General features: G+C 39.3%; 1 protein-coding gene across 2 annotated transcripts in view; it reads right to left on the bottom strand.

Moving 5' to 3' along the window:
* Positions 1-23,563, bottom strand: part of MSH2 (mutS homolog 2) — a 101,285-nt gene that overhangs the window by 40,674 nt on the left and 37,048 nt on the right. For both annotated transcript variants that reach the window (XM_073022953.1, XM_007970712.3), the window contains exons 8-11: positions 13,328-13,437; positions 8,046-8,169; positions 4,374-4,524; positions 680-777 (exon numbers count right to left, since the gene is read on the bottom strand). In XM_073022953.1, coding sequence (XP_072879054.1) covers positions 680-777; positions 4,374-4,524; positions 8,046-8,169; positions 13,328-13,437 — 483 coding nt within the window. The remainder of the gene's footprint in view (positions 1-679; positions 778-4,373; positions 4,525-8,045; positions 8,170-13,327; positions 13,438-23,563) is intronic.

The raw sequence follows: 23,563 nt of genomic DNA, 5'->3' as shown, positions 1-23,563 counted from the left end.
ATATTACACCAGGAAGTACAGGTCATTTGTCCCATGACTGGTAATTTTAACTTTAATTACTTGGGTAAGGTAGTTCTTGAGTATATTTTTTAAAGGCACAATAAAGGTTACAGTCAACATACACACCATGATCGGCAAAGCCTTCCAACTTAACACATCACCACCTACTTTGTGCTAAACATATACTCATTCCATTCTAAGGGCAATAACAGTGTCAGGTTGCTGTGTTCCTTTAATTACATGAAAATGATCTCAAGTGGTGCCACTAGAATGAACTCAAAATCTACAAAATGACACACAGAACTCAAAAAAGCCTGCCTCGTGTGTAATTAATATTTGCTTTTCAGTGGTATTTACTTCCATAACCTAGAGCCTCATGAGCCCATAGATGACCCAAGACATTAGTATGTTGTAGGCCCTAGTGTTTCCTGTCCTTGTTACAACTATAGTAAGTTTTGTGCTTTTCTGCTATGTTTTGTTTCTATGTACAAGAGTAATTTCCAGTTATGTGTCCTACTGTAACATACCATGCCTCATTTTATATAGGAAACCTAACATATTAAAGTCAAAATGTAATGGTTTTAGAAAATAACAAAACACACTTCAAATATCATGATTTTTTTTTCTATTACCAAAAGCCAGGCAACATTCAGAACATTACTATTTCTATTAAGTTTACCTGAAGAAATATTGACAATTTCTTTAACAATGGCATCCTGGGCTTCTTCATATTCTGTTTTATTTTTGGTATACTCTTCATTTAAAGAAGTCAATTTGCTGCAAATCAAGATAACAGTTTTATTAAAAATATTAAAATGTGTACTAGAAGCAATGTGTACTACATGAAACATATCCAAAGTATCCTATGAAACATCAAAACAATAATTAAAATGGAAATACAAGTGGAAAACAGACAACTCCTTAGGGACAAATGCGGTTAGAATTCAATTTATTAACATTCTTTTATGCTGTTTGGAATAGCGCAATGGCACAATTCCTGCTATAACTATATTCCCCTGAGTAAAAATATGACCTGTGCCCTTTTACAAAATATTTAAATGGAATCCTTATTTAAGATTGAAGTCGGCCGGGCATGGTGGCTCACGCCTGTAATCCCAGTACTTTGGGAGGCTGAGGCGGGTGGATCACCCGAGGTTGGGAGTTCGAAACCAGCCTGACCAACATGGAGAAACCCCGTCTCTGCTAAAAATACAAAAATTAGCCAGGCATGATGGTGCGTGCCTGTAATCCCAGCTACTCAGGAGGCTGAGGCAGGAGAATTGCTTGAACCCAGGAGATGGAAGTTACGGTGAACCAAGAATACGCCATTGCATTCCAGCCTGGGCAACAAGAGGGAAACTCCGTCTCAGAGAAAGAAAAAAAAAATTAAAGCCATTAGCCCTTTTAAAACACAAACACAGGCAGGGTGCCTGTAATCCCAGCACTTTGGGAGGCTGAGGCAGGTGGATCACCTGAGGTCGGGAGCTTGAGACCAGCCTGACCAACATGGAGAAAACCCGTCTCTACTAAAAATACAAAATTAGTCAGGTGTGGTGGTGCATGCCTGTAATCCCAGCTACTCAGGAGGCTGAGACAGGAGAATCACTTGAACCCGGGAGGCAGAGGTTGTGGTGAGCTGAGATAGCGCCATTGCACTACAGCCTGGGCAACAGGAGCAAAACTCTGTCTCTAAAAAAAAAAAAAAAAAAAAAAAAAAAAAAAAAAGGAAAGCAAAGAAAAAACAAAAAAACCCACAAACGAACACACAAACAGTACTTCTCATTACTGTAGCAAAAATATCTTTCAATACTATAAGTTTTCGAAATAAGAAAAATGGGTTTGGTTTTGTTTGTTTTGTTTTTTTGAGACGTAGTCTGACTGTTGCCCAGGCTGGAGTTCAGTGGTATGATTGACTCACTGTAACCTCTGCTTCCCAGGTTCAAGCGATTCTCATGCCTCGGACTCCACAGTAGCTAAGATTACAAGCATGTGCCACCACACCCGGCTAATTTTTGTATTTTTTAGTAGAGATGGCGTTTCACCATGTTGGCCAGGCTGGTCTCGAACTCTTGACCTTAAGTGATCCACCCGCCTCGGTCTCCCAAAGTGTTGGAATTATAGGCGTAAGCCATCATGCACAGCCAGGAAAATGTCTTGAAACTAAATCTTGTTGAGCAATTTGAAGAGAAAATTAAAATTAGAGGTTGAGCCGGGCACAACGTCTGTAATCCTGTAATCCCAGCACTTTGGGAGGCCAAGGCAGGTGGATTGCTTGAGCCCAGGAGTTCAAGATCAGTCTGAGCAACATGGGGAAATCCTGTCTCTATTAAAAATACAGAGTAGTGGGGCACACCTGTAGTCCCAGTTACTTGGGAGGCTGAGGTGGGAGGATGGCTTGAGCCCAGGAGGTGGAGGTTGCAGTGGGCCGATATTGTGCAACTGCACTCCAGCCTGAGCGACAAAGCCAAATCCTTCACCAAAAAAAAGAAAAAAAAGAAAACAAAAAATAGAGGTTGACATAAAAAATACTCAAGGAAGATGAGAATAAGAAAAAAATATTAACTGGAATCAAGAAGGGAATGAAACTAAGAACAAAAAGAGGTGATGTAAAGGAGAAAGAAAGGAGAGAAGTAATTATCAGCAGTGGGAGAAAATCAGTTCATCAAGATGATAATTGTGGCCTTGATGGAATCACTCAATGGCACAGCAGACATGTATAGCTCAAGAACAGTACAGGGGCAAGTAGCAGCACAAACAGACTACTATGAAACAGGAAAAAAAAAAAAATTAAAGAAATGCATGAGGGAAAGACATTATAAAAGTGAGACCACTGTGTGAAGGACAAGTTGCAAAATATAAAAGCAGAGGCAGGCAGGGACCAGATTCTACAGGTCATAACCTAGTGAGTGACTTTTTCACTTTTGGCATCATATGGCCGGCCATTCAGTCCAATCTTTTTTCATATGTTATAACTAACCCACAAAAAACTTGAAGATGATTAGAACACCCCAAAAGTTGTATCTTATACCAGCTAAAATATATACATTTCTTGAACCAGGAGGATTCTAGTGTGCTGGAAAAACAACACACCTAGATTTGGCAACAGAAGATCTAAGTTTAGGCACCCACCAGCACTAGCCGTCTAACTGAGGAAAAGTGAAGTTTTAGCTTCTTCACCTATAAAATGAGAAATATACATGTCTTCTTTACTGAGAGTTATGAAGAACAAACTAATTACTAGGGTGTCTGAACACCTAGAATGTCTGCATATAACAGACACTCAAAGTACTTGTTAAATAAACAGATGACAGAGGATCATATATATATAAGCTACCTGTAAAGTTCTGGGAAAATTCAGGAGGGAAGGGAGTAGTTTCCAGAACAGTACAAAAGGAGAAAGGCTTTAGCCTCCCCCCACCATAAGCCACAGAAGATTTTAAATATAATTTTAAAAATTTTTAATTAATTTAAAATATTTTTTTTTTACTTAGCAATAATTTGCTTCACGGACTTCCTAAGATCAGTTAGAAAAATGGCAAGAAAAAACTGCTAAGATTTGTTTCAACATGAAACAAGATTAAAAAAAAAAAAAAAAAAAAAAAGCTAGAATCTAGTGAATGGCCTCATATTTCCCTAAACTAATTTAAACACCCAACTGAAATACCAGAATAATTTTTTTAACTTGATAAATGATAGCAGTTTTCTTACAAAAAATAAGCATGTGGGTCAGGCACGTTGGCTCACACCTGTAATCTCAGCACTTTCGGAAGCTGAGGCAGTTGGATTACTCGAGGCCAAGAGTTCGAGACCAGCCTGTCCAACATGGTGAGAACTCATTGCTACTAAAAATAAAAAAATGAACCAGGTGTGGTGGTACAGGCCTATAATCCCAGCTACTCAGTAAGCTGAAGCATGAGAATCGCTTGAATCCGGGAGGTGGAGGTTGTAGTGAGTCAAGACTGCATGCCACTGCACTCCAGCCTGGGCAACATAGCAAGACTCCGTCTCAGGGGGAAAAAAAAAAAAAAGATAAAAGAAACATGAAAATAAAGCCGAGATATGAGCGGGAACTAGCTCTAACAGATATGGTAACACAGAATAAGTGATAAAATATATTTTGCGTAGACAAAAGAATGGTGAGACAAGGTAAAAGTAGACTCTTTAAAACAGACCCAAAGTACCACTTCAGTGAGTGGGGAACAGATGGATTATTTAACAAATGGTATTGGGACAGCTGACTGCTATTTGGAAGAAAGCTTGACTCTTACCTGATGACTACATTAGTAAAACTTCCTTATCATAGAACATTCACATCATGTTAGAGCATTCAGGGAATTAATAAAGGGTTAAAAATATAATAATGACTTGCAAACCTGTTGGTAAATTTAACACCGTTCTTCTGGATATCTACAGTACTAAAGTTTTTATTGTTACGAAGGACTTTTTCTTCCTTACAGGTTACACGAAAGTAATATCCAAACTGTGTACTGGAATCCAGTTTAATCTGTTTGCCAGGGTCCAAGCCTTGATAATCAAGAAGAAAAGAAAAAGTATTCCATAAATACCTACAGCCATTTTTCAATGTAACTCTAAAATTATTTAAATAATGAAAAACATATTGTTATTATATGACAACACATCACAATTATTATCTAACCAGAAAAGATTCAAATACTACTTATTGAAAACTACATGAATTATGGATATCTATTTATAAAATCCTCAACTCCCTTATGAAGTTAGTTTCTGACTTGAAAGCTGCTTTCTGGGTAAACCTATCCAAGGCTGCAGAACACCAGCACTGGGCAACACATTTGCCCCAGTTGTTATGAGCACATGAGGATGGATTAAGGTATAACCCCACCCTTGTGGAGTTATGCATGAGAATTATTTTCTTAACCAAAGTTATTTCTTTGGAACTAATAGAGTATAATTAATGTGACCAAATACAATTTCCAAACAAAAACTTGAGACTCTGACAATGAAACTCTAGGAAAACTAGTGCACATATTTTCTGTTAAGCATAGGAAACTTCACAAACCAAATGATCTGATTGATATGTGAACGGAAAATAAATCTCAGAACCCGAAAATCACTAAGCCGAGGGAAAAGTAAAGCTGGGAACTATGTCAGACAAACCTGCCTCCCATCTTATTCCTAAATAAGATAGCAACAAAGATTAAAAAGCTACATACCTCCCTCACAGTTTGCCCACAAGGAAATTCCTTGTGAGCCTCCAGATGTTCACTCTCAAACAACTCTGTTGAACTTCACCCTAGCAATGTAAACTGATAGCTTATCTTCACAGGTGAGGGACAGAAAGTCATCCCTCTGCTCACCTGACACAAATGCATTTCTGATTGCTTCCTCTGCCCTAATGTTTATGTAAAAATGCAGATTCACTGAGCCAGACTATTCAGTGAAAGGTCAATCAAGGACTCAAAAGAATGCAACCTTTTGTCTCTTATCTACTTATTACCTGAAAGCCCCTTGCTTCGAGTTGTCCTGCCTTTCCGGTTCGAACCAATGTACATCTTACACATGTTGACTGATGTCTCATGTCTCCCTAAAATGTATAAAAGCAAGCTGTACCCTAACCACCTTGCACACGTTGCACACGTGTCATCAGAAACTTGTGAGACTATGTCATAGATGTGTTCTTAACCTTGGCAAAATAAACTTTCTAAATTGGTTGAGACCTGTCTCAGGTATTTTGGGTTCACAATCAGCTAGACTTTCTGCATCAAGAATTTCTGGGTTTTTATAAATATGTTCCCTCTTCATAATTTCATTAACCAATATGATCTCTAGACTGCAAACTAAGAGAGAGGGAGAGAGTATTTACAAATGTACTTGCTGAAGTATGGCCTTCAAATGTTAGTAGTAGCAAACAACTAAAGACAGACCTCGCTTGACCAGTGAGGAAAGGGAAAGTAGAGACCAATCCAGAAATAAAATTGGACTGATCTGAACAAAGGAACCTCTCAAAACATTCAAAGGGAAAGAGTAGTTCCACAATGAAAGACTGCAAACAACCAGTGATCAAAGTTTCAAAACAAAGGATCATGTTCATGAGTTCGTAACGTAGTTTGCTTATATATGCATTTCACTGCAGTGTTAACAACAGCAACATCACCAAACATGAAAGACAATGGTATTTATAGAATACTGTTTATTTAACACATGTAAACTGAGGCTGCCATGAGGATCACAACTTTATTTAAAATGAGGCTCACATCCTCAAAGTGCAATGGCATTTCTGATGACACTAAGGTCTAAGAATTAAAGACCAAAGTAGGTCTAAGAATGAAAACAATGAATCCAACATGTTAATGCTACAGTAGAATGTGGTTAAAAGCAGAGAAATTACATAATTTGTAAAGAGCTTCAGAAAAAATTTCCAAGCTGAAACTAGAACTCATGTTTCCCAACTCCCAGCCTAATGTTTCTTATACTACAGTTACAATGTTTCTGTCTCAATTTGAGTGCTATTTATGTTGCTTTCAACATACTTTTTAATAAAACAAATTTACTTAATTTTAAATGAAATTAAACTTAATTTATACCGTAAAAAACAAGTTTTTGCCATTAATTTTCTCATTAGCACTCAATAAAATAGATCAAAAAATAGGCAATAATTTAATGTATACTATGAAGCATTCATTTTTTTTCTTTTTTTAAAGACAAGGTGTCACTCTCACTCTGTCCCTCAGGCTGGATGGAATACAGTGGTACTATCATGGCTCACTGTAGCCTCAACCTCCCAAGCTAAAGCAATCCTCCCACCTCAGCCTCCTAAGTAGCTAGGACCACAGGTGTGCATCACCACACCTAGCAAATTTTTTTCCTTTTAATTTGGTAGAAATGTGGTCTATGTTGCACAGGCTAGTCTTGAACTCCTGGGCTGAAGTGATCCTCCTAAGTATTGGGACTATAGGCGTGAGCCACTGTGCCTGGCCAATGATGCATTATCTTTTCTTATTTTGAGATAGGATCTCACCCTGTCACCCAGGCTGAGTGTAGTAGTGCAGTTATGACTCACTGTAGCCTCGACCTTCCTGGCTCGAGTGATCCTCCCACCTCAGCCTCCTGAGTAGCTGGGACCACAGGTGCATGCCATCATGTCGGGCTAATTTTTGTATTTTTTGTAGAGACAGGGTTTCATCATGTTGCCCAGGTTGATCTCGAACTCCTGGACTCAAGCAATCTGCCCACCTTGGTCTCTCTCAAAGTGCTAGGATTACTACAGGTGTGAGCCACCATGCCCAGTCCACTGATGCATTCTTAACAGGATTCTTCCCTCATAAAACCAATTATCAGCAGAAAAACTTCCAGCCAAACAAGTTAACATATGGTAAAACACAGAAATCTGCAGGTACTTTACCTTTCTATTAAGTCAAAAATTATTAAGGAAATACAAAATAACTTTAACTCCAGATACATAGACTCTCTAAGCCTTAATATCCTTAGCTATGAAATGAGGAAGATGGACTTTAATGCAAAAGTTCTTAATTAGGGATCTAGTCCATGTTTGGACTCTCTACAGAAACTATTTGCAAATTTTTTATATATGTAGGTATGGGCATCAGATTATCCGGAAGTTTATTACTGCTTAAATACACTGTTTTGTTCTGGATTTCTAAACTTCTTTGTACTGAGCACCTTACACATGTTTGATGAAAATCCAGAGGAGAAAAAAGTGTGAACCCATAGGGAATTAATAAGCTGGTATGGAAGATAGACTTTTTCCAAAAATTGGCATTAATGAAGTGCTTGGAAACCCCAAAGCCAAATCAATGCACTACTCCTAGGAGAATCGGGTTTGGTGATCCTCCTAGGAGTATCCTGTTATCAGTGGAGGTGACATTTAAAATAGGGCTTGTTTAAATGACATCATACAAGGGCCTGTAGGGCGATTTCTGTTTGACAAGAATGTGGAGTCATCATCTTGGGGACGGGAAACTTATAAAATAATTCTGGCATCAATATAGACAGACACTGTATAGACAAAAGAACTATTCCAACCTCCAATGACCCATTCTTACCAAGATCTCTGGCTGCACTTATTAATGTTGACTGCATCTTCTTTTCCAAGTCATTCATTATTTCTCTTAATTCACTGAGATTAGGATCAAATGAAGGTTTTACAAGGAATTCATGGTTTTCTACCTGCAAACAGAACAAAGTGACAAAATCCTATAAATAATCGGTAAAGACAGAAATTATAAAGCAAATATTTCCTCCCACTTAAATTTTACTGTTTTCAGTTAAATAATTTGCTATCCATAAGTTATTCAGTCACAACTATTAAGGAGTTTCTATTTATTGAGATGGAAAATTCTGTTCATTAGGACTTCAGAGTTCTATATGTATAAAAATGATTCATATGAAACAGATACAGTGCTGATAATGTATATGTCCCTAATAGTATTCTACATTTTATTTATATTTTTCCTAAATATTTAAAATGTTCTCCCTAAAAATTACTAAGTAATGTTCAATGTGCAAAACTTGTAATAGTTGTATGTTGTCCAAACCAAGGATATACCCTAGAAACGTCAAAAAGCTCTAAGAAACGAAAGAATTTTATTTCTTAAAAGTTAATCAAAATCTCACAATTTAAAAACATACTCATAAGTACTTTGTTTCACTAAATTCTTACCAGTAATAACAGCAAGAAACCACAACGAAAAATAGATCTCATTTACAATAGCAAAAACTACATAAAATATTCAGAAACAAAGTCTTGATTATATAGGACCTTTATAAAGATAATTGCCTATTGGAAGATTTAAAAGAAGAATATAAATGTTAAACTCAACTGATTAAAAAACTACAAGAATTGGACCGGTGCCACGGCTCATGCCTGTAATCCCAGCACTTTGGGAGGCCAAGGCAGGTGGATCACTTGAGGTCAGGAGTTTGAGACCAGCCTGGTCAACATGGTGAAACCCCATCTCTACTACAAATACAAAATGAGCTGGGTGTAGCAGTGTGCACCTGTAGTCCCAGCTACTTGGGAGGCTGAGGCAGGAGAATCACTCAAACATGGGAGGTGGAGATTGCAGTGAGCCAAGATCATGCCACTGTACTGCAGCCTGGGTGACAGAGTGTGACTCAGTTAAAGAAAGACAGAAAGACAGAAGAAAGAAAGAGGTAAACTATGAAAAGAGAAAACTAGATCTAATATTAATAAGCTATGTATTTCCACAGATTGTCCAATAGGAATTCTTTTTTGAAACAAAACAACTAAAATTTACATGAAATTGTGAAAGAACATCTAAAAAAAGAATGAAGTGTATCCTTACTAGGCATTACAATTAAGCAGGCAATTATGTATAGAAGCTTAATATAACAGAGTGAGTCCGTTCTCTTGATTTAAATTATTCAATAAATGACGTTGAGATAAATTGTTCCTAATTACTATCCACTTAGAGAGTACACTTTCACATACCAGAAGCAAACTATGCAAGGAATAAGGAATTAAAATCAAATTACAGAAAGCTAACAAAAAAGAGAATATACACAAAATAACTTTCTCAATTTAAACCAACCAAAAGAAATTCAATATAATATTAAAATTTAAAATTCTGGCCAGGCTCGGTGGCTCACGCCTGTAATCCCAGCACTTTGGGAGGCCAAGGCAGGCAGATCACAAGGTCAGGAGATCAACACCATCCTGGCTAACATGGTGAAACCCTGTCTCTACTAAAAATACAAAAACTTAGTCAGGCGTGGCAGCGGGCCTATAATCCCAGCTACTAGGGAGGCTGAGGCAGGAGAATCTCTTGAACCTGGGAAGCAGAGGCTGCAGTGAGCCGAGATTGCGCCACTGCACTCCAGCCTGGGTGACAGAGTGAGACTTCATCTCACCAAAAAAAAAAAAAAAAAAAAAAAAAAAAAAATTAAATTTAAAAGTACATAAAATCCAGTTATAAGCTTTATTTTGCTTAAACTTATGGTTAAAAAAACCTCACAAAAAAATGAAAAAATATATACCGTATTAAAAAGTGTTTTAAAAAGTACTCTGACATAGCTCTCTTACAATGAGACAAAATGTAAGGCAAAAAACCATTATTAATTAAGGATAGAGTCCCTAAAGAATGATGAAGATTCAATTCACCACAAAAAACAACAGCTCTGTGCCTCACATATTAACCAAAAACAGACCTAGATGGAGAAACCCACATCTTTCTCAGTAACCCAGCAGATCAAAAATTAGCGAGCACATATAGACAATGAAATGAAAAAACAATCCCAAAAGTAGAGTACACATCCAAATTTTAAATACATGGGGAACTTTCATGAAACGGATACACACCAAGCTTGGAAATTTAAAAATACACTTCTAAATAATTAACAAACCAAAGAACAAATGATAATAGAAATAAAATACTTGGAGTTGAGTAAGAAATTATACCTCTCTAAACTCACACTTGTAACCTGCAACTTTGGGAAGCCAAGACAGGAGGATTGCTTGAGCCCAGGAGTTCAAAGCCAGTCTGGTCAACATAGCAAAAACCCTGTCTCTACTAAAAAATAAAAAAATTAGCCACGTGTGGTGGCACACGCCTATAACCTCAGGTACTCAGGAGGCTGAGGTGGGAGGATCACTGGAGCCCAGGAATTCAAGGCCTGCAATGAGCTATGATCAAACCACTGCACTCCAGTCTCGGCAACAGAGTAGGATCCTGTTAATCAATCAATAAATTAATAATTAATGTGGTATGTCCATAAGGGAATACTATTCAGCTATATGAGGAGATATGATCTGGATATGCGCCCCCACCCAAATGTCATGTTGAATTGGAATTGGAATCCCCAGTGTTGGAGGTGGAGCCTGGTGAGAGGTGACTGGATCATGAGGGTGGTTTCCCCTGGGTACTCTTCTCATGACAGTGACTGACTTGTACTGAGATCTAGTTGTTTAAAAGTGTGTAGCACCTCCCCCTTCTCTCTCTTGCTCCTGCCCATCATGTAAGACGTGCACTACAAGAGAACTATTCTTGATCACCATAGACTCTTAAATCACTGGAGATGGCACCTTGATTTGGGTATGCAAAACAAACCTTACTAAAACAACCTTTATCTTCCATTAGTTTGCCCCACATATTTACCTTCCCACAATTTACCACCCCTCGAAGCTCAAACCTCTTTTCTTCAATCTTGTTGGCTCTCCACAATTTATTATCTGATATGGTTTGGCTGTGTCTCCACCCAAATCTCATCTTGAGTTGTAGCTCCCATAATCCCCATGTGACATGGGAGGGACCCGGTGGGAAGTAATTGAATCATGGCGGCAGGTTTTTTATTTCTATCATCTCTACAGATAATTTAAAAATCAGCCAGGTGTGGTGGTGCACATCTATGGTTCCAACTACTTGGGAGGCTGAAGTGGGAGGATCACTTGAGCCCAGATTCAAGGCTGCAGTGAACCATGATCGTACCACTGCACTCCAGCCTGGGTGACAGAATAAAACTCTGTCTCATTTTTTAAAAAGGGTGTGGGGGCAGGGACGCAGTGGCTTACGCATGCAATCCCAGCACTTTGGGAGGCTGAGGTGGGCTGATCACCTGAGGTTGGAAGTTTGAGACCAGCCTGACCAACATGGAGAAACCCCATTTCTACTAAAAATACGAAATTAGCCGGGTGTGGTGGCACATTCCTGTAATTCCAGCTATTTGGGAGGCTGAGGCAGGAGAATTGCTTGAACCCAGGAGAAGGAGGTTGACGTGTATCGAGATAGCGCCCTTGCACTCCAGCCTGGGCAAAAAGTGTGAAACTCCATCTCAAAAAAAAAAAAAAAAAAAAACAGGAATGCAAAGAATCTAACTTAAACTAGCAAACCAAACGGTTACCCTAATATGAATAATGCAAGCATATATTAGTGCATGACCATTTTAACAGGGAATTTAACTTAGAAAAATTTCAAAATACTATTTTTAAAGTCTTGCAAATTAAAAACACTATATTCGGGCCGGGCATGGTGGCTCACACCTGTAATCCCAGCACTTGAGAGGCCGAGGCAGATGGATCACCTGAGGTCAGGAGTTCAAGACCAGCCTGGACAACATGGTGAAACCCTGTCTCTACTAAAAATACAAAAATTAGCCGGGTTTGGTGGCAGGCGCCTATAATCCCAGCTACTCGGGAGGCTGAGGCAGGAGAATCGCTTGAACCCAGGAGGCAGAGGTTGCAGTGAGTCAAGATCACGCCATTGCACATCAGCCTGGGGACAAGAGTGAGACTTCATCTCGGGGGGGGGGGGGGGGAACCCACTATATTCAATGAGCTCACCATAGTAAACTGGTAAACTTGTTCATATAAACAAATTTTTAACAGATTCAAAACAAAGCATTACCATGTCATAAACTGTGCTTTAAAATTCACTTTCATGTAAGGATATTTTCAACTATTTCACAAACTGTTCTCACTTTACATACAGTTATCGCTCAAAATTGTTAAAGACATGAGATATACAAATCACTTAAACCCTAAATGTTCTCAATTAACAAGAAATTTTAGAAGTAAATAGTATTTAGAGTCCTGGTTAACTTTTTAGTTATATTCAACAACTATTTAGGAGATGCATACATATTCTAACCTCCCCCTGCAAAGAACTCTCTACATGGAAAAGAAATAGAAGTGGCCCAGCAAGGTGGCTTATATCTGAAATCCCAGCATTTTGGGAGGCTAAGACCGAGGCAGGAGGATAGCTTGAGGCCAGAGTTTTGAGACCAGTTTGGGCAACACAGCGAGAGTTCATGTCTATAAAAAAGTTTTTAAAAAAGTAGCCAGGCATGGTGGTACACAGCTGTATTTACAGCTACTAAGGCTAAGGCAGGAGGATTACTTGAACCCAGAAGTTTGAGGGGTTAGTGAACTATGACAGTGTCACTGCACTTAAGCCTAGGTAACAGACGGAGACCCAGTCTCAAAAGAAAAACAAGAAAACAAACAAAATGAAAGTTTTCTTGTGTGTCCTATGTTTACCTCTAACTTCTCTTTCCTTTTCCAGTGACTATAATTTTCCTTCTCTTTGAAAATAAAATGCAGTTGCATTTATGAAATTTTTCATTTATGAGATTGTCTTTAACCAGGACAGTTATGCCCAATATTCATTTCCTCTGCTAATCTGTATTTCATCCACTGAAACAGTTGCTATTTTTTAAAAAAATCCTTTTCCCATCTGTCACTTCATCTTATGTCCACTGTCTACAAAGGTGCTACAATTAGATACTAAAAAGAAAAATCTACACACTTTCTTAATGTGGCCTTTGTTTTTTAAAAATATCTACCGTTTAAATTAAAAAGTATATTGCATACCTGATCCATATCTAAAGTTGTTTCTATCATTTCCTGAAACTTGGAGAAATCAGAACGAAGATCAGTAAGAGGAGTCACAAAAACTGCCAACAGTAATTTCTGGTGTTTTCCTAAAAGAAAGTAGTAAAACAAACAAATAAAAAGATCTCATTTTTACAAAATGCAAATCATAAAAATGTGACTGAGATAAACAAGCATCATTTGATCCAAAAGTTACAAATAGTACAGTAGGTCTCCAAAGTTACTATTTACTCAGGTGTTTTAATTCAAATTGTTTAGTACAAGTTATTTTATAGAAAGGGAAATGATGTAGCACTCAAAGCTTCCCACTAATAATACATTACCTCCCTTGTCTGTAAATCCAACAAGAATACAGATGCAGAAACATGACATTAATTATGACTAAATGAATTTCATTTCTTATAGATTTAATAACCCAAAGTCATTAAAATAAAACCTCTAGCTTACGTCATATTCCTAATTTCCATTAATAACAGTGTTCCAATTAACAGATTAAATCAAGCCAAGCTTTTACACAATGGAACTGTACTTGATGGTATTTAAGGGTACATGATGGGGACGCCAGGCATGGTGGCTCATGCCTATAATCCCAGCACTTTCGGAGGCTGAGGCGGGCAGATCACTTGAGCTCAGGAGTTTGAGACCAGCCTGACCAACAAGGTGAAACCTCATCTCTGCTCAAAATACAAAAATTAGCCTGGTGTGGTAACACAGGCTTACAGTCCCAGCTACTCGGGAGGTTGAAGCAGGAGAATTGCTTGAACGCAGGAGGTGGAGGATGCAGTTAGCCCAAGATCACACTACTGCCCTCCAGCCTGGGCAACAGAACCAGATTCTATCTCAAAAAAAAAAAAGAGCATACGCTGGGGAATCACGTATGAAGGAGTAAGTGAAACAATGGAGTATATACTGTGAAAAAGTAGGCAGGACTAGAGACCTGGGTAATGATCCCAGCTCTGCTACCCATTGGCTCTTTTATCTGGAGCATGATACTTTGAGCCTCGTTTTCCCTTTTTGTGTAAAGGAATAATAATAGCTACCCAGAAATAATAAATGAGATAACTATACACCATACTTATACAGTCCTTGACACTTAACAGAAGCTCAACAAGTTACTTTGTATTACTACTGGTATAACGCAAGGATTTTTTTTTAATCGCCAATAAATTCCCTTAGAAGAATTCCGCAAGTGATATCTAACACACTGCATTTCACTCCAAAGCAACAGTTCCCAAACTTCTCCAGAAATTTTAGCAGTTATTGAGAAAATGATGAAAAACTACTATGAAGTCAGCAAAATTGTTTTAAGAATTCATGTTTTATTATTAATCACAACAGCATCTATACATATTTAGAAAATATGTACATACGTGTGAAGCATTATTTAGACAGAATAAAAACAACACTTTGCCCACACAATGTCTGCCGTGCTACAATGCATAGTTCTTTATTCCAAATTAGCTCACGCACTATTGGTAAATAAGGGAATCGTGGCAGCAAAATTCAGAGGTGGCATTGGTTTATGAATGATTTTTTTCCCAGCCCATTAATGTTTTAAAGGGATCAAGGTTAAGCTCTCACACAATTAAGAGTAAGCCTTAGCAGTGAAGACCTCAGAGTAGTTGGCTTAACAGCCACTGTACTTTCCACTCACTATGTTAAGATATGTGGGTAAGCTCAAGGGTACAAAACATTTGCCAGTGTTTTCGAAAAAGAAAAAAAAAAAAAGAATTCTATTTCATACCATGGTTCAGATTTTTAATTCTGACGAAACTAGCCTCTATTAGAAGCAAATGCCCTCAAGGACCTACATCTCAAAGGAGAAAACAACAGCCACAGATCTAAGGCTTCAAAGAGTTGGCTAATGCTGGTGCTTGGGTGCAAATGCCAGGAAGGCCACAGTTTTTATTACAGTTTGTTATGCTTCTGTTAGAAGTGGTTTTTAAAAATTCATGTATTTTCAGGTCTGCTTCAACCCTGTTTTTTCCATAAGCTGTTATTTTTCTAGGACATGACTGAAAAAGGTTTTCCAAGAATCCATACTGCATAAATATCTGTATGAACTTCAGAACCTATGTCACCCTCAACATGTCCTCTGGCTCCTCAAGCACATGAGCCCACTTTGCTGCAGCCCTTCTCAGTTTATAAACTTCCTTACGAGTTCTCCTGCTCCCTTATCCTCCAAGCTTTCACTAGCATCTTAAATTCTTTCCCTTCCTTGTAACTTGTACCAAACCCCAGTTGCCAATTTCCAACTAGATTTTGTAAAGCTACATTCTCCACCAGTGATCACAGGCTGGAAAGCCCTACACAAGCTATCCTGAGGTCTTAACCAAAGGACTCCTGGTATTCATAGCAGTACATAAACAAAGAAGAAAATTCTAGTTTTATTTCCTCTAGCCTCTAGCTGAAATTTAGCGTTTGCTTTCATTATTAATGTAGGCAATAAGCCATGGCAGTATTACCAGTACCTGTGTCTTTGTTACTAATTAAATCACCAGCTATATTTTCATATCATATTAGTTTTGAGATATTTTAAAGCATTATTTAACCTCACTCTTACTTCCGAAGTCAAGTAGTAGGCTTTCTGTCAGGTATTTTTCAATGCATTAATAAAAAGGATATTCTTACATCAAGAATTTGTTTCATATTTTGATAAGTATATTTCAATACAATTGGTTTCCTTTGTAACTCTGCGTTTTATTTTATGTATTTAAAAACACTACTAATGGGCTTCAACAGTAGCCAAGAAGGTCCACAGCACAAAAAAAAGTTAAAAATCTCAGACAGGCCTCTAGTCTCAACTCCCACCAACCTCGTCATAATTCTCTACCTCTATGCTTAACCACTTTAGGTTTCCTTCGCTCCTGCAACAAGGTAAGACCACATCAGCCTTATGTCTTTGCACTGGCTGATCCCACTAGCCTCCCCTCTTCCCTCAATTTTTTTTTTTTTTTTTTAAAAGATGAGGTCTCACTCTAACACCCTGGATGAAGTGCAGTGGCGCAATCATGGCTCACTGTAGCCTTGACTTCCCGGGCTCAGGCAATCCTCCAACCTCAGCCTCCTGAGTAGCTGGACTACAGGTGCATTTCACCATGCCTGAGTAATTTTTGTATTTTTTGTACAGATGAGATTTCGCCATGTTGCCCAGGTTGGTATCAAACTCCTGGGCTCAAGTGATCTGTCCACCTCCGCCTCCCGAAGTGCTGGGATTACAGGTATGAGCCACCATGCCCGGACTCCTGCCTCTCTCCCCTCCAATTCTTAACAGCTGGCTCCGTTTTATGGTTCAAGTCTCACCTTAGATAGCAATTACTTAAAGAGGCCTTCTTTGGCCACAGGATCTGTTGTCTCCCTGGCTCCTTGCCAAGTCACTGTATCATACCAACACATTATGTTTTCTTTATTGTACCTAATACTATTTTAAATTCTTGTCCATTTATTTCCCTATTGTCTGTCTCCCTCCACTCTTTCACTATTATGGAAACTCTACAAAACAGGGACTTCATCTATCAGAACTCCTAAAAAATGTTTGGCACAAAGTAGCCAGTTGATGATATTTGTTGAACGAATGACTTTATGAAGGAAGGGAACAAGAAACTGAGAAGGTAACCAATTTATTTAGTAAGAATCTCAAAGATCACACAGGGAAATGATTTGTTAGCTTCTTAAGTGTATCAAAATGTAAAATGCTCAAATAATCAAGTCATTAAATAACTTTTGTTAGGAACTCCAGATTAATTGTCAGCAAGATTCACTTAAAACTCCGTGAAGCTTTCATTTTCAAGAACACAACTGTGTACCTCATGAACTACTGCAATGCTTAGGTCAGTAAGTGTAAGTATTGGGAGGCATGGTGGCTCACGCCTATAATCCCAACACTTTGGGAGGCTGAGGCAGGTGGATTACCTGAGGTCAGGAGTTTGAGGCCAGCCTGGCCAACAGGGGAAACTACTCACATCTCTAATAAAAACACAAAAATAAGCCGGGCATGGTGGCATGTGCCTGAAATCCCAGCTACTCAGGAGGCTGAGGCAGAACTGCTTGAACTCGGGGGGTGGCGACTGCAGTAAGCCAAGATCGTGCTACTGCACTCCAGCCTGGGCAAGAGAGTGAGACTCCATCTCAAAAAAGCATAAGTATTAACGTTTCTATAACAACCCTAAACATAAGCTAATCACTATTAAATCATCACTATAATAAAAAAATGTAAAATATCAGGATAAACTGAAAGCCCATCAAGAATAAGTGATTCAGGCTAGGTGTGGTGGCTCATGCCTATAATCCCGGCACTTTGGGAGGCCAAGGCGGGTGGATTGCTTGAGGTCAGGAGTTTGAGACTAGGCTGACCAACATGGTGAAATCCCATCTCTACTAAAAATACAAAAATTGAGCCAGGCATGGTGGTACATGCCTGTAATCGCAGTTACTCGGGAGGCTGAGTCAAGAGAATCACTTGAACCCAGGAGGCAGAAGTTGCAGTGAGCTGAGACCATGCCACTACACTCCACCTTGAGTGACAGAGCAAGACTCTCTGTCTCAAAAAAAAAAAAAAAAAGAATAAGTGGTTTAGGTCAGGGCTCACACCTGCAATCCCAACACTTTGGGAGGCAAAGGTGGGGTGAATTGCTTGAGGTCAGCAGTTCAAGACAAGCCTGGCCAACATGGTAAAACCCTGTCTCTACTAAAAATACAAAAATTAGCCAGGCATGGTGGTGGGCACCTGTAATCCCAGCTACTCAGGAGGCTGAGGCAGGAGAAATCACTTGAACCTGGGAGGCAGAGGTTGCAGTGAGGCGAGATTGCACCATTGCACTCCAGCCTGGGCAACACAGTGAGACACTGCCTCAAAAAAATAAAGAATAAGTGGTTTAGGCCAAGCATGGTAACTCACGCCTGTAATCCTAGCACTTTGGGAAGCTGAGGCAGAAGGATCACCTGAGTCCAGGAGTTCAAGACCAGCCTGGACAACATGGCAAGACTCCCTCTTGGGGGAAGTAAAAAAAAAAAAGAGTAAGTGGGCTGGGTGCAGTGGCTCACACCTGTAATCCCAGCAGTTTGGGAGGCCGAGGCGGGCAGATCATGAGGTCAGGAGATCAAGACCATCCTGGCTAACACAGTGAAACACTGTCTCTACTAAAAATATAAAAAATTAGCCAGGCGTGCTGGCAGGCACCTGTAGTCCCAGCTACTCAGGAGGCTGAGGTAGGAGAATGGCATGAATCCGGGAGGCAGAGCTTGCAATGAACCGAGATTGTGCCACTGCACTCCAGCCTGGGTGACAGAGTGAGACTCCATTTCAAAAAAAAAAAAAAGAATAAGTGGTTCACTAAGATATACTTCTGTAGAACTTACCTGTGGAGAAAAGGAAAGAGAGGGAAAGAGAGAAGAAGAGAGAGAAAGAGAAAGAAAGAGAGAGAGAGAGAGAGAGAGAGACAGACAGAGACAGAAAGAGACAGAGATACACTGATACACTTCCGGCCAGACACCATGGCTCATGCCTATAATCCCAGCACTTTGGGAAGCCTAGGCAGGTGGATCACTTGAGGTCAGGAGTTTGAGACCAGCCTGGCCAACATGGCAAAACCCTATCTCTACTAAAAATACAAAAGAAATTAGTCAAATGTGGTGACACACACCTATAATCCAAGAAGTCTGGGATTATGTTAAATGACCAAACCTAAGAATAACTGGCATTCTGGAGGAAGAAGGGAAATCTAGAAGTATGGAAAACATACTGGGGGAATAATCGAGGAAAACCTCCCCAGCCTTGCTAGAGACCTAGACATCTAAATACAAGAACCTCAAAGAACACCTGGGAAATTCATTACAAAAAGATCATCACCTAAGTACACTGTCATCAGGTTATCCAAAGTTAAGATGAAGGAAAGAATCTTAAGAGCTGTGAGGCAAAAGCACCAGGTAACCTATAAAGAAAACCTATCAGATCAACAGCAGATTTCTCAGCAGAAACCCTACAAACCAGAGAAATTAGGGTCCTATCTTCAGCCTCCTCAAACAAAACAATTATCAGCCAAGAATTTTGTATCCAGGGAAATTAAGCTTCATAAATGAAAGAGTCTTTTTCAGACAAAAATTGCTGAGAGAATTCACTAGTACAAAGCCAGAACTACAAAGCATCAATCTTACAGGACCTAAAACAAAAATACAATTTAAAAAAACACAAAAGGAATACGGTATACAGGCAACAAATACCACAATAAATGGAATGATACCTCACATCTCAATGCTAACGTTGAATGTAAATAGCCTAAATGCTCCATGTAAAAGATACAGAACTGAGGGCCGGGAGCGGTGGCTCACGCCTGTAATCCCAACACTTTGGGAGGCTGAGGAGGGCAGATCACAAGGTCAGGAGTTCAAGACCAGCCCGACCAACATGGTGAAACTCCATCTCTACTAAAAACGCAAACATTTAGCTGGATGTGGTGGCACACGCCTGTAATCCCAGCTACTTGAGAGGCTGAGGCAGGAGAATCACTTGAACCTAGGGGGCAGAGGTTGCGATGAGCCAAGACCATGCCACTGTACTCCAGCCTGGACGACAAAGCAAGACTCCATCTCAAAAAAAAAAAAAAAAAAAAAAGATACAGAATTGCAGAATGGATAAGAACTCACCAACCATCTGCTGCCTTCAAGAGACTCACTTAAGAATGCACATAAATAGGCCGGGCGCGGTGGCTCAAGCCTGTAATCCCAGCACTTTGGGAGGCCGAGATGGGCAGATCATGAGGTCAGGAGATCGAGACCATCCTGGCTAACATGGTGAAACCCCATCTTTACTAAAAAATACAAAAAACTAGCCGGGCGAGGTGGCGGGCGCCTGTAGTCCCAGCTACTCGGGAGGCTGAGGCAGGAGAATGGCGGGAACCCGGGAGGCGGAGCTTGCAGTGAGCCGAGATCTGGCCACTGCACCCCAGCCTGGGCGACAGAGCGAGACTCCGCCTCAAAAAAAAAAAAAAAAAAAAAAAAAAAAAGAATGCACATAAATTTAAGGTAAAGGGGTGGAAAAAGATATTCCATGCAAATGGACACCAAAAGCAAGCGAGAATAGTTAATTCTTATATCAGACAAAACAATCCTTAAAGCAACTGTGTTAGAAAAGACAAAGAAGGACATTATATAATGATAAAAGGCCTTGTCCAACAGGAAAACATCACTATCCTAAACATATACGCACCTAGCACTGGAGCTCCCAAAATTGTAAAACAATTACGGCCAGGTGCGGTGGCTCACTCCTGTAATCCTAGCACTTTGGGAGGCCGAGGCGTGCGATCACCTGAGGTCAGGAGTAGGAGACCAGCCTGACCAACATGGAGAAACTCTGTCCCTACTAAAAATACAAAATTAGCAGGGCATGGTGACGCATGCCTGTAATCCCAGCTACTCGGGAGGCTGAGGCAGGTGAGCTGAGATCGCACCATTGCACTCCAGCCTGGGCAACAAGAGCAAAACTTGTCTAAAACACACACACACACACACACACACACACACACACACAAACAATTACTAATAGACCTAAAAAATGAGATAGACAGCAAATCAGTTAATAGTGGGAGACTTCAATACTCCACTGACAACACTAGGCAGGTCATCAAGACAGAAAGTCCACAAAGAATCAATGGATTTAAACAATACCCTGGAACAAATGGACTTAACAGATATATACAGAATATTCTACCAAACAAATGCAGAATAAACATTCTATTCAACAGCACATGGAAGTTTCTCCAATGGAAGTTTGTGGCATACGATAGGCCACAAAATGAGCCTCAATATATTTAAGAAAATTAAAATTATATCAAGCACTCTCTCAGACCACAGTGGAATAAAACTGGAAATCAACTACAAAAGGAACCTCCAAAACTGTGCAAATACATAGAAATTAAATAACCTGCTCCTGAGGCTGGGCGCAGTGGTTCACGCCTGTAATCCCAACACTTCGGGAGCCTAAGGCAGGTGGATCACCTCAGGTCAGAAGTTCAAGACCAGCCTGGCCAACATGGTAAAACCCTGTCTCTACTAAAACTACAAAAAATTAGCCAGGCGTGGTGGCAGGCACCTCTAATCCCAGCTACTAGGGAGACTAAGGCAGAAGAATTGCATGAACCCGGGAGGCAGAGGTTGCAGTGAGGCAAGATCATGCCATTGAACTCCAGCCTGGGCAGCAAGAGCGAAACTCCGTCTCAAAAACAAAAACAAAAAAACCCCTGCTCCTGAATGATCATTGGGTCAAAAATGAAATCAAGGTGGAAATAAAAAAATTCTTCAAACTGAACAATAGTGACACAACCTATCAAAACCTCTGTGATACAGCAAAGGTGGTGCTAGTACTGTTCATGGCCCTAAACGCCTACATCAAAAAGTTTCAAAGAGTACAAACATACAATCTAAGGTCACACCTCAAGGAACTAGAGAAACAAGAACAAACCAAACCCAAACCCAGCTGAAGAAAGGAAATAACCAAGATCAGACCAGAACTAAATGAAATTGAAACAAACAAAAAGAATTCAAAAGATAAATGAAACAAAAAGCTGGTTATTTGAAAAGATAAATAAAAAGACCATTAGCAAGATTAACCAAGAAAATAGGAGAGAAAATCCAAATAAGCTCAAATTGGAAACGAAACAGGAGCTATTACAACTGACACCACAGAAATACAAAAGATCATTCAAGGTTACTAAGAACACCTTTACACACATAAACTAGAAAACCTAGAGGAGGTGGATAAATTCCTGGAAAGATACAACCCTCCTGGCTTTAATCAGGAAGAATTAGCCTGAGCAGAGCAGTAACAAGCAGCAAGATAAAAATGGTAATTTAAAAATTACCAACAAAAAAAAGTCCAGGACCAGACAGATTCACAGTAGAATTCTACCAGACATTCAAAGAATTAGTATCAACACTATTGACACTATCCCACAAGATAGAGAAAGAGGGAACCCTCCTGAAATCATTCTATGAAGCCAGTATCACCCTAATACCAAAACCAAGAAAGGACATGATCAAAAAACTACAGACCAATATTCCAGATGAACATAGATGCCAAAATCATTAACAAAATACTAGCTAATCAAATCCAACAACATATCAAAAAGATAATGCATCATGATTAAGTGGGTTTTATACCAGCGACATAGGAATGATTTAACATACCCAAGTCAGTAAATGTGATACATCACATAAACAGAATTAAAAACAAAAATCACATGATCATCTCAACAGGTTCAGAAAAAGCATTGGACAAAATCCAGCATCCCTTTATCATTAAAACTCTCAGCAAAATCAGCGTACAAGGCACACACCTCAATGTAATAAAAGCCATCTTGACAAACCCACAGCCAACAATAATAGTGAACACGGAAAAGTTGAAAGCATTCCCTCTAAGAACTGGAACAAGATAAGGATGCCTGCTCTCACCACTCCTCTTCAACATAGTACTGGAAGTCCTAGCCAGAGCAATCAGACAAGGAAAAGAAATAAAGGACATCCAAATCAGTAAAGAGGAAGTCAAACTGTCGCTGTATACTGATGATATGATTGTATACCTAGAAAACCCTAAAAACTCCTCCAGAAAGCTCCTAGAACTGATAAAAGAATTCACCAAAGTTTCTGCATACAAAATTAATGTACACAAATCAGTAGCTCTTCTATACACCAACAGTGACTAAGCTGAAAATCAAATCAAGAACTCAACCCCTTTTACAATATTTGCAATAGTTACAATAGTTGCAAAAAAAATAAAATACTTAGGAAATACCTAACCAAGGAGTTGAAAGACCTCTACAAGGAAAACTACAAAACACTGCTGAAAGAAATTACAGATGACACAAACAAATGGAAACACATCCCATGCCCATGGATGGGTAGAATTAATACTGTGAAAATAACCACACTGCCAAAAGCAATCTACAAATTCAACACCATTCCCATTAAAATACCACCAAAGAATTAGAAAAACCAATTCTAAAACTCATACAGAAAAAAAAAAGAGTCCGCATACCAAAGCAAGACTAAGAAAAAAAAACAAATCTGAAGGCACCAAATTATCTGATTTCAAACTATAAGGCCGACAAACACAGCATGGTACTGGTATAAAAATAGGCACATAGACCAGTGGAACAGAATAGAGACTCCAGATATAAACTCAAATACTTACAGTCAACTGATATTTGACAAAGCAAAAACATA

Source organism: Chlorocebus sabaeus, chromosome 14 (assembly GCF_047675955.1).
Source record: "Chlorocebus sabaeus isolate Y175 chromosome 14, mChlSab1.0.hap1, whole genome shotgun sequence".
In the NCBI taxonomy this organism is placed as follows: Eukaryota; Metazoa; Chordata; class Mammalia; order Primates; family Cercopithecidae; genus Chlorocebus; species Chlorocebus sabaeus.
The sequence above is the reverse complement of the archived record's forward strand: the minus strand, read 5'-3'. Positions and strand labels throughout refer to the sequence as shown.